This window comes from Pipistrellus hanaki, assembly GCF_964339955.1.
Source record: "Pipistrellus hanaki genome assembly, chromosome: 1".
In the NCBI taxonomy this organism is placed as follows: domain Eukaryota; kingdom Metazoa; phylum Chordata; class Mammalia; order Chiroptera; family Vespertilionidae; genus Pipistrellus; species Pipistrellus hanaki.
Genome location: NC_140503.1, coordinates 186,224,867 through 186,237,656, shown reverse-complemented (window position 1 = coordinate 186,237,656; position 12,790 = coordinate 186,224,867). Strand labels below are relative to the sequence as shown.

General features: G+C 40.4%; 1 protein-coding gene across 4 annotated transcripts in view; it reads right to left on the bottom strand.

Moving 5' to 3' along the window:
- The window catches only part of ATP8A1 (ATPase phospholipid transporting 8A1), a 200,481-nt gene that overhangs the window by 153,745 nt on the left and 33,946 nt on the right, over window positions 1-12,790 (bottom strand). For all 4 annotated transcript variants that reach the window (XM_084900562.1, XM_084900563.1, XM_084900561.1 and 1 more), the window contains exon 5: window positions 10,866-10,911. In XM_084900562.1, the coding sequence (XP_084756688.1) occupies window positions 10,866-10,911 (46 nt within the window). The remainder of the gene's footprint in view (window positions 1-10,865; window positions 10,912-12,790) is intronic.

The window sequence follows — 12,790 nt, the reverse complement described above, 5'->3', positions numbered from 1 at the left end:
TGTATTTACTTCGGAACTGGTGCCTAAACATCCAATTTCAAGAACAATGAAAATAAACAGTGTCCTGTGTATTCTGCTGGTGAACGGGAATAGCAGCCTGGTTATTTTTAATCCCTGACCTCCTCTGGCCCAGCTCAACCCCGGTAAGAGGAAGTGCAACAGGACAGTGAGAAGGTAGGAACCTTCCAGGGCAGGAGAAATAGGGAAACTGAGACAGAGAATGAAACAAGGCCAAGCGGTTTGGAGAGTTTGCAGCTGGCATGTAAATAACAAGCCATTATCTTCCCCAACCAAGGACACAGGAGACCACGTGGTTAATGGCTCTCCAAAGGCAGCAGAGAGGAGGGAGAAGGGGAAGGAAGAGTGCTGCCTTATCTCCTCCCACAGAAAAGGCAGCGGGCTTGGCTGGTGCTCCTCAGAATTCTGGGGATGCCACAGCAGAGTGAAAGCAGTGTGAAAATTAATCTGTACCAAGACATCTGGCAGAAGAATTTTATTTATTTATTTATTTTTAAAATGTATTTTATTGATTTTTTACAGAGAGGAAGAGAGAGGGATAGAGAGTTAGAAACACCGATGAGAGAGAATCATCAATCAGCTGCCTCTTACACACCCCCTACTGGGGATATGCCTGCAACCAAGGTACATGCCCTTGACCGGAATTGAACCCGGGACCTTTCAGTCCACAGACCGATGCTCTATCCACTGAGCCAAACCGGTTTTGGCTGGCAGAGGAATTTTTAAATCACAGACAGAAATGTATAAAGTAAGGCAGAGAAACCCCCCATCCCACTCGCTTTTTGGATTTGCTAAGAGAGTCCATCAGCGCAATATGCCAGATGATAGATTTGCTTGCCTTGCTTCTTTAATCAATGTGCATGTTTTACTTTCTTAATAAATAACTTTCTTAATAAATTGGCTTTACTGTTTGGGGTGGGAGGGAGAAATAGAATAGTGGGGACTAGCTATTAATTATAAGAAATATTGATCATGCTCTGTTAACTGCGATTGTTTTGTTCTGATTAAAGAAGGCACATCTGGCCAGGCTGGGAACTGTACTCTCGAAGACTTGGGAGTTAACCTCGAAATGTGGTCCATTCTCCTTATCTGAGAACTGCCTATCATCATGGAAACGTTAACATCCTTGTTGCTTGGAATAGGTAACCACCCAGAGTGCCCACACTTTGCAACCCGCAGCCCAAAATTGCCTGTAATTTTGTCCTTCTACCCAATTTAAGCAGATGGTTTAAGTGGGGGAGAGGTGGCGGTGGTGGAGCAGATTTTTGTGGATGACCTGCTGCTCTCCCATGTTGCCAACAATATTGGAAAACAAAATGCTCTTTACAATTCAACCTTGTCTCTGCTTAGTTGCTCAGGTAGTGACAGGAGCCCAACCCATTCACTGTCTGGTTTCATTACCACAACACGGTCACCTGGCACTCATTTGAATTCATTCATACAAGCATGACAAGAATTGAAGTGGGGACTGCCCTCTCCCTCTGACCCTAGGAGCTGTCCAGTAACACCTGTCTGGTGTCTGCAAGAGGTGCATGCAACAGAAGCAAGTAATTGTGCAAGCGGGGTCCCTTGCTGAACTTTTAGCTTTCTGGGGCCCAACGTATACTGACTATGCCTCCAGAGTGTAACAGTTCAAGAAGGTGAGCCCTGGAGGAGATGATTAGTGACACCTGTTGAAGCAGAGTGAGAGCAAGCTGTGCAAGAACTATCAGAATGGCCTATCTTAGGGTATTTTAACGGCACGTTATTCTAAATGCAAACCTCCCCCATCCTCCCGCAGCCCCAGCCAAATGCACCTGGTAGAGTTTCCACACATCTAATTAGTCTGGCAATATGCAAAGGAGAACTCAGACTCTAAACAAATACCTCAAATATAACCTGCTTTTACTTTAGCAGGAATACTATTAACAGCTTTGTCATCATGGGTTTCTGAAAACATTCTGTTCGAGTTGCTTGGGAATTCCCCAATCAAAGGCCCTGCAGAAACTGGCTGTCTCTCAGGACCCAGTCAAACATGCAAAAGTGGAGGTCTAACACCGGCTTTGGGGAAATCAAAACCATCTACCACCGGGGCCATTACAGAAGGTCACTGGGATGCTGCTCCTGGCCAATCAAGCCATTTCTTGAAGTGAGTTACAAGAGGAAGCTATCGGAAAGGACAATGGCACTACCAGTGTCACAGAGGACAGAGAAAACACAGGAAAGGTAGGGTGGCTGAGTCCTATCTGGGGATAAGTCCTGAAGGGAACTTGAGTGCATCAAGAAGAGTGCAGCTCAAACTACAGTTCTAGGTAAAGAAGGTAAAACCAGCATGTCCATATGAAAGCATCAGTTCATTCACCACGTAGAACCTTACTTGCAAAGACCATTTTAAGGCAAAGACCTCACTGAGGCACAACTGACATTGCACTCAAGTTGAAGCATCCTTCTTATATAAAAACCGCTTTTTGAAATTTTAACCCTGCTACTTAGTTTCTGTAAATTCTTGCTTGCTAAGTCTACTCCCACTTCAGAGAGGCCATTAAACCTTCCTCAGACAAGGTTATCAGTGCTGGCGCCAGGCTAGGCCTCTGGTTGAGGTCTCAAGGTCCAGCACATAAGGGCTCTTTAAGAACTTGCAAAAGGGGCTAGAAACACCCCATATTTGGGAGACAAAGAAGGTAAAAACATATCAATAGGGAAAATTCCTGCATGTTGGGGCTCAGAATTTGAGAGACATTTTCCTCTGGACACACGCATAATAAGTATAACTCCATCTTTCTAAGTATTGCTTTGTTCTTCTTTGGTTTTCTGTAACAAAGTCTCTTGCATAAACTTGCCGGTAAAGGTCAAAGTGAACATGGACCTGCGTGGAGTCAACAGACACAAAGAACAAAGGAAACATTCCATAGTCCCTTCTCGTCCACATTCTACACATTGGTATGCAGTTAGCAGGCACTACTTCCACCGATTTGCTTATAAACCTTTTACCAGTGATCCTCACCATGCGAGGCCTACACAAACTCTAGGTGTGAGTCCCAGCAAGTAGATCGAGAAGCGGTGAGCTGATGTGATCAGAGCACAGGGTGAGCAATCCCCTTTTCTTAAGATGTCCTCTCTCAATCCTGCTCACATCACCCTTTCCTTTATTTCACTGAGAAATTTCTTGAAAGAAGAATCTCCTTCCTCGGCCTTTCCAGTCATCCATTCCCCCATTCCTCACACCAGGCTTCAGTTTTCATAGCAGCACGTTGCTCTCCAGTTAAGAATTGGAACTTGCCCAAACTGGTTTGGCTCAGTGGATAAGAGCGTTGGCCTGTGGACTGGGGAGTCCCGGGTTCAATTCTGGTCAAGGGCATGTACCTTGGTTTCGGGCACATCACCAGTGGGGGTGTGTGCAAGAGGCAGCTGGCCGATGTTTCTCTCTCATCGACGTTTCTAACTCTCTATCCCTCTCAATTCCTCTCTGTGTAAAATCAATAAAATATATTAAAAAAAAAAAAAAAAAAGAACTGGAACTCTAGCAATGAAATGTCAGTTCTGAAATGCTGAATTTACTGAGAGTTGTGGTCCTGGTCCTCTTTCATTTCAGCAGCATTTGGCCACACCCAACTGGATCTACCCACTGTGCATTTCCCTTTGGCTTCTCGTCATCACTGTCCTAGTCCCCCCTCCATAATTATATAGCTCTCACATTCTTCTTTCAAAAGTACCAGTGGGAACCTAGCCATATCTCCAGTAGTTCTCTCCAAATTCTCCACCTGGTTTTCAAAAGTTTTCCCATGCCTGCCCACAACTCCTTGACATATATCCAAAGCTTTGGCCAAAACTGAATATTTGCTCTTCCCCGAATATTGCTCATGCCTTCCCACATCCTTCTGGATCACCCACTGCTACCACCCGATAGCTTTGCTTACTGAAATTCCACTTGTCCTTCAAGAACCTCACAAATGATTTTTCTGAACCCCCACTTCTCTCATCCAGCCCCTTATTTGTTTCACTATCTTGCATTCAATATGAGTGAGCATCTTGTCTTCCCTACCAGATTACAGTATCCTATAGGGCAGGGGTCCTCAAACTTTTTAAAGTGGGGGCCAGATCACGGTCCCTCAGAGAGCTGAAGGGCCGGACTATATGAACTACTAATTCCTACTGTAACACCTGGGCTGCGCTCACTGCCCAAAAAACCTGGCGGGCCGGATCAGACTCCTCTGCGGGCCACATGTGGCCCGCGGGCCGTAGTTTGAAGACCCCTGCTATAGGGCAAAAACCAAGACTGGTTTCTGTCTGCATTTTCTGCACTGGGTCTTACACAAGGTAGTTGTTCAGTAAGTACTTAATGAAGTGAATAACGAATGTCCTAACTTTGAATCACATATGTTTTCCTTCTCTATGTTTTCCTTCAACTATGTCTTTAAATTTCCTCAATGGGTTTTGCTCCTCTATGTGCAATTTTTATTTATAGGACAAATGAAAAACAATCTGGAGTTATTTTTCCCCCCACAAATGAATACCTCCTTTCTGTCCATAGCTATTGTGGAAAATATCTAACCAGTTCAACTGAAATAATCCTAAGATCTTTGTAATAATTCAAAAATATTAATCTTAGAGGTGTCTGAAATTATTTAGGCTGTATATGTGCTCAGTTTTTAAGCCCAATTTTTAACATCATGGAAACAAATACCTTTTGAGCTATCACAATTAAGTTGATGTACATATGGCAGAGTGTTTGTTGAGGACCACTGGATAAACAGATGTGGAGATACCTCGAGGGAGCCATAAAGGCAGGGCACTCACTTTTTCCAGAAGCCAGGAAAGTGCTGCTATTTTAAGGCTCTTTGACTAATCCTCTGGCTCCTTTGTACAACACTGGACTGAACAGGAACCAGGCAGATTCAGCCCTGTTAGCAGGTCATTTCAGCTTACAACCTAAAACATCTTCAACCCACACCAACCCAACACCTTTCTCACTAAGGACATTGCAGGTGAACTGGTTTCCAGTGGGAGATAAGCAACTATGTGCCCTTTGGGAAAGGAGCCTTACTAGTGGCCATCAGCCACCAATCCCGCTTGTGAAAAGGATGGGAAGAGGTGGAAATGAGACCCGTTATTTGTTTCTATGTTCCTAGTTGAAAAGAATTTCATGTTGTCTTTTCCCCAATTAAAATGGAACAGAGAGAAGTTGCTTTATTAAATACTTATTCTAATGCCTAATGTCAAACTATAACAAGGTGTTAATCTAATTCAGTGTTTTTCAACCTTTTTTGGGCAAAGGCACACTTGTTTCATGAAAAAAATCACGAGGCACACCACCATTAGAAAATGTTAAAAAACTTAACTCTGTGCCTATATTGACTATATATAAAGTAATTCTCTTGAATAGGAATCAAATAAACACAAAGAAAGTATTTTATAATTACTTTATTATGAAATATTAAGTAAACAAAATAGTGAAAAATTATAAAATTCTTGTCTTGTCTGCACCTACGGCACACCAGGCAACATCTCGCGGCACACTAGTGTGCCGCGGAACAGCGGTTGAAAAACGCTGATCTAATTGTAGGAAGGATGGCCCTCATCTAACCTCAGCATCTGAGCAGGTGGTCTATGTGCTGTCAGTTGTCATAGCCGAAGCTCTCACGCATTCTCACCCATAGATTGCATGCACACTATCCTTCAGGGAGTATACCCAAACCTAGCATTTTATAGAAGCAAATCTATTCCATTAGGAGGCATTTTTTTCTCTCTCTTTATTAAGTTATTACATATGTGTCCTTATCTCCCCATTATTCCACTCCCCACTCTCCCACTCATTCCCTCACCCCCCTGGTGTCTATGTCCATTGGTTGGGCTTATATGCATGCATACAAGTCCTTTGGTTGACCTCTTCCCCTTACATCAACCCTCCCCTACCTTCCCTCTAAGGTTTGACGATCTGATTGATGCTTCTCTGGATCTGTTTTTGTTCATTAGTTTATGTTGTTCATATTGTACAAATGAGTGAGATCATGTGATATTTTTATCTTTCTCTGACAGGCTTATTTTACTTAGCATAATGTTCTCCAGTTCCATCCATGCTGTTGCAAATGGTAAGAATTCCTCCCTTTTTTTTTTTTTTTTTTTTTACCACAGCGTAATATACTGTGTAGATGTACCAATTTTTTAATCCACTCATCTGCTGATGGGCACTTAGATTGTTTCCAAATCTTAGCTATGGTAAATTGTGCTGCTATGAACATATGGGGTGCATATATTTTTTCTGATTGGTGTTTCTAGTTTGTTGGGATATATTCCTAGAAGTGGGATCACTGGGTCAAATGGGAGTTCCATTTTTAGTTTTTTGAGGAAACTCCATACTGTTCTCCACAGTGACTGTACCAGTCTGCATTCCCACCAACAGTGCACTTTTTCTCTGCATCCTCGCCAGCACTTGTCATTTGTTGATGATAGCCATTCTGACAGGTGTAAGATGGTACTACATTGTCATTTTGAGTTGCATTCCTCAGATGATTAGTGACTTTGAGCAGGTTTTCATATGTCTCTTGGCCTTCCTTCTATCTTCTTTTGAAAAGTGTCTATTTAGGTCCATTGCCCATTTTTGATTTGGTTATCTTCTTTTTGTTAAGTTGTATGAGTTCCCTGTAAATGGTGGGTATTAAACCCTTATCGGATATAACATTGACAAATATGTTTTCCCATGCAGTGGGCTTCCTTGTTGTTTTGTGGATATTTTCTTTTGCTGTACAGAAGCTTTTTATTTTGATGTAGTCCCATTTGTTTATTTTCTCTTTAGTTTCCATTGCCTTAGGAGCTGTATCGATGAAGATATTGCTTCAGCATATGTCTGAGATTTGCTGCCTGGGAGTTACTCTAATATTTTTATTAGTATGTTTTCCTATCTTATGTTTAAGTTCTTTATTCATTTTGAGTTTAATTTGTGTATGGTGTAAGTTGGTGGTCTAGTTTCATTTTTTTTTTTTTTTTTGCATGAATCTGCCCAATTTTCCCAACACCATTTAATGAAAAGGCCGTCTTGATTCCATTGAATGTTCTTGCCTCCTTTGTCAAATATTAATTGAGCACAGTGATTTGGGTCAATTTCCAGGTTCTCTGTTCTGTTCCTTTGGTCTGTATGTCTGTTCCTATGCCAGTATACCAGGCAGTTTTGAGAACAGTGGCTTTGTAATAGAGCTTGATATCTGGTATTGAGATCCCTCCTACATTATGCTTCTTTCTCAGGTCTGCTTCAGCTATTTGGGGTCTGCATTTGACAAAATCCAACACCCTTTCTTGATAAAAACCGTCAGCAAAATGGGAACATAGGGATCATACCTCAACATAATAAAAGTCATATATGATAAACCAACAGCCAACATCATACTCAATGGGCAAAAATTAAAGCCATTTCCCCTAAGAACAGGAATGAGACAAGGATGCCAACTTTCACCACTCCTGTTCGATATAGTACTGGAAGTGCTAGCCGATAGCAATTAGACAAGAAGAAATAAAAGGCATTCAAATTGGAAAAGAAGACGTAAAACTGTCATTATTCACAGATGACATAATACTGTATATAGAAAACCCTGCCAAAACCAGTTTGGCTTAGTGGATAGAGCATCTGCCTGCGGACTGAAAGGTCCCAGGTTCGATTCCGGTCAAGGGCATGTACCTTGGTTGCAGGCACATCCCCAGTAGGGGGTGTGCAAGAGGCAGCTGATGGATGATTCTCTCTCATCGATGTTTCCAACTCTCTATCCCTCTCTCTTCCTCTCTGTAAGAAATCAATAAAACATATTTAAAAAACCCTAAGGTCTCCATAAAAAAAAAGTGATTAGACTTAATAAATGAATTCAGAAATGTAGCAGAATACAAAATTAATGCCAAGAAATATATGGCATTTTTATACACCAATAGGAAACTTATAGAAAGAGAGATTTAAAAAACAATCCCATTTACCATTGTACCAAAAAAGTAAGATACCTAGGAATAAACTTAACTAAGGAGGTAAAAGACCTGTACTCAGAAAACTACTGGACACTAAAAAAAGAGATAGAGGAAGACATAAACTGATATGGAAGAACATACCATGTTCATAGATTGATAGAATCAACACCATTAAAATGTCCATTCTACCCAACATAATCTATAGATTCAATGCACTTCCCATTAAAGTACCAATGGCATATTTCACAGACCTAGAACGAACTCTCCAAAAATTCACCAGGAGGCGTTTTTAATTCTCCCAAATATATTTCTTCTCCTGTACCTGAACCCCATCCTTTCCCAGGCTTCCTTATTGTCACTGCATGTGAAACTGTCATTCCACCAGAAATACTGGCATGCTAGCCAGAGCAGCATTTCATATATATAAAAAAAACAAAAACAAAAACAAACAAAAAAACAAACAAACCAGAAGCACATTTTTACAATTTAGAAAGAGAATGAGCTCAACCACAATAAATTCATATGGGGATTGGCTTCAATTTACATGCCACATTAATCATTAGAAATTTATTATTTACAAATTCCTGCAGAGCAAAATTTGGCAGAACAACCCAATTTAGGGAAAACCATGAGAGACTGCCTCCAGTGTGTGTCAGGTACACAGAAGAGGGTCTGTCATATGCCATGAATCCAAATATCAAGGGAAGAAGTCAGAGAAAATGAAGGTAGGTTTAGATGCAAGAGACCCAGGGCATTCTGAATATGGCAGAGTTCTGGTCTCTGGATAACAGAACTGATGAGTGGACACAGTAAGGTGTTCACGGGAGGCGAAGCAGTGTGAAATGGTGATGTAATGACTTTGACAGAGAGGGTGAGGAGGTGACTAGAACTTCTGCCACGTTAGTATTTTATCAGTGCCTGAGAAATGGTGTTATGGAAATACATCATGCTCACACCTCAGATAGTGAATTTTCAAGAAGGCTCCTTTCATGCCTAGTTTCTTCCTTCTCAAGCATCTGTAGGGAGAATGGTTCATTCACTAGTTCATTTGCTACACAAACACATATACCACCTGCTCAGGACTTGCCCCTTCGTGGCAAACACAAAGACCAGTAGGAAGGTAGACTTGCCTTTTGCAGTGCTGCCACCCGGTACAGCTACAGCAGCACACAACCAAAGGACAGGCACCAAGAAAGGTGGTCACAAGTCATTAGGAGGAGTGGACCACACAACTCATATTTACCAAACTTTTGAGCATCTGTGCCCTCTGCCCTCCCTCAACAACTATGTCCTCAGAGAACAACGTAAAATTTTGAATTTGCTAGCTCAATGAACCATGTGCCTAACCAACTCTATAACCCCAGGAGAAGACATGGCTTCTTTTCAAAAGCATTGATAATAGGCTAAAACATAAAGTTTATAAAGTCCTGAGTAGAGTACAAAATATGCTCCCTGACTGAGTGCACTGACTGGTGGAAATGAAGCATCAGACATGTACGAAGCTACAGAGCTAAATGATCAGAAACATTGAAATCAAATTATGAGTTTATATTTCTGAAGTTGTTAGGGAAGGACAGAAAAAAGTCACTCTAGTGCCTCCATGCAAAATAAGGAGAGAAAATATTAATTTCTCTAAGAACAGAGAAGGATTACTATTGGAATCTGAAGGAAAGGTATCTTCTTACACATTGCACAGGCTTGGCAAACATTTAGAAATTGAAATTTTAAGGTCAATACTTCCAATATTTGTCAAAAATTAATTATCTGTCAAAAATACTCCCTTCTCACTCCTACACCCACTACTGCCTCAATTCGGCAAAGCAAATCAATTTCATTCTGGTCTAGTGACAACAGATGGCTTTCGTATTAAGCAATCTGAGTTATGTGATAGCAAACAGTATCATCTACAAGCATTTCTCTTATCTCCTATCAACTTCAAAATATAAAAGATAACTAGTACTTAAATTAGACAAAGCAGGGAGAAAAGAAGGAAAGATCGCTGAGAAAACAATTTCAAGTATCAAGTATCCCATAGTGTCTTATATATGGGATTATCAAGTATTCTACTAAAATGGTGTTTATAGCTGTTAAGCCCAAATATTTTATTATTGACATGTTTTATATACTTATGTTAGAAGCCTTACCTATTCCTTTTTTTCTAAATCCTAACCCAAGGATATTTTTAAAATTGATTTTAGAGAGATGAAGAGAGAGAGAGAGAGAGAGAGAGAGAGAGAGACAGACAGACAGGCAGTGAGGGAGGGAGGAAGAAAGAAAGGGAGAGAGAGAAACATTGATTAGTTGCCTCCTGCCCTGCTGGGACCATTGCCCCAGCTGCCTCCACAGCTGCTGCGCACCTTGTCCCACTCCACACGTGCTGCCAGTGCTTTCCCTCCATCAGGCACAGCTGCAGCCACCTTGCTTTTATCTTCAGTCTTCACTCCTCCCTCCCTCCCTCCCTGTATGCAAATTAACCACAATCTTTGTTGAGTTAATTTGCATACTGTCTCTGATTGATTGGTGGGCATGGCTTGTGTACTGGAGTGATGGTTAATTTGCATATTACTCTATTATTAGATTAGATAGTATCTTTGCTAGAATTATATCAATAAGTCACAAAATATATTTTGCAGCATGTAATACTGTCAAAACCATTGCAGATTTTATGAAATGTACTTACCAGCATATTGTTATGAAGTAATTAAATATATTAAAGATGTTATCTTTCAAAAGTATTACCACTAAAGTCATCTACTGCTTTTTAAATGTCATGCTAATAAATGCTACACAGCAAGAATTTACCTTGGAACAAAAATGTAAGAGATATACAGTGTTTTCAATTGAGTTACATTTAACTGAAGTGATTATTTATATTAGTATGAGTGTATTTGACAGATACAAGAAATAAATTGTAAAATTCCTACCTTGTGTCTGCTTCTTGTTCACAGCATTATCAGCTTTATGTCGTTTCTAAAATTTAAAAGCAAAAATAAAAACTGTGAAACAATGAGAAAGACAAGTAAAACAAAATAGCACCTACAAGAGATTTCTTTTTTAAAAAAAATGTATTTTATTGATTTTTTACAGAGAGGAAGGGAGAGAGATAGAGAGCTAGAAACGTCGATGAGAGAGAATCATCGACCAGCTGCCTCTTGCACACCTCCTACTGGGGATATGCCCGCAACCAACGCACATGCCCTTGACCGGATTCGAACCTGGGACCTTTCAGTCCGCAGACCGACGCTCTACCACTGAGCCAAACCGGTTTTGGCTACAAGAGATTTCTTTAACTTCTTTTCATACCCATATCAATGTCATAAATATGCTGTGAGTATGATGATGGGAGGCTAATCAGGGATTTTAATACTGAAAGCAATCCACAGTCCTTTTCCAGGTGTATGGGTCCTTGGAAGGTCTAACATCAGCATGCAGGTAAAATTCAAATTTTAATGTACTATTATAGAACAGTGGTCAGCAAACTCATTAGTCAACAGAGCCAAATATCAACAATACAACGATTGAAATTTCCTTTGAGAGCTAAAATTTTTAAACTTAAATTTCTTCTAACACCATTTCTTCAAAATAAACTCGCCCAGGTATTTTGTGAAAGAGCCACATTCAAGGGGCCAAGGAGCCGCATGTGGCTCGTGAGCCACAGTTTGCCGACCACGGTACTAGAAGAGTTTGCACTGAAAGGCTGACTTAGTCATTTGTTTCAATAACTCACTTACAAAAGATTGCCCAAGAGAATTATCTATAATAACTACCATTTTATAATGGCACTGAAATATTTTCAACTTATAAAATCCATTATCTAATTAAGCTGATACATCCTGTATAATTTAATGATGTGTCTGTCAGTGACTAGGAACAAGGTGCATCTACCACTTGCACAAAGCCTCTTCCATCTACTGCTCCCCAAGAGCCACTCTCCCTGAAAATCAGAAGCCAGTGAATGCATGATACTGTTCTCCTTCCTCCCAAAAGCACTAAGACAAAAATAAATAAAAAGGCGAGTTAGTCTATGTCTAGGCAGGTGAGTTTGAAAAGTTACAGAAGCAAAGGCCTTACAGCAGTTAGGAAAAGAAACGGCAGGCCGGAGGAAGGTGAGGATTTGAATGACCAATGGAAACAAGAGGTTTTCCATAGCTTCTGTCTAAACGTATACCATTGTGAGTAACATATCAGCTTCTGCTGATGCTGGAAAAATGTGTTGAGTGTAAATGACTGTGTTCAAAGGTTCTAGCATATATAACTCATGTTCAGATTTAGCTGCATATACCTGACTATGAGATAGGATGGAACATATGCAAAACAAATGAGTTCCTAAGCTTTCCATTGAGAAGAAAGATGGTTTTTAGGGGCACAGGGCATAATAGGAAAAACACTTTCCAAGAGAAAAGTCTGGAGACATAGCAACCCTCAGGAGGAATGGCATAATAGTTGGCAGTGAGAACTTGCTTCATCCCAATAACCAGCCAGTGAACTGCTAAAAATGCAAGTGGTGCATTCAGAATGCTTCTGTGGAAGGCTTATTGAAAAATAATCCTTGCCACACCCATATGGCAGGGACAATCCTTTCTCAGAATAAACTATCATAAGTAAAAGTGTAATAACGTACACTTTTAATAGGCAAGTTATTGCTTCCAAAAGCAAGCACACCATTTGCCAGAAAATATTCTTAACTGAATTTTTTAAAGTTCTGTTAAATTTGTAGCTTTGGTAGAGCATATTATTCAGTAGAGCATGCTTACTCATTTTTGTTTGTTAATAAAGATTTTAAGAAAATGAACAGTAACCCAAAATAAATTTTAGACTGAAATAATGATCCAAGGTAAAAGCAGATACT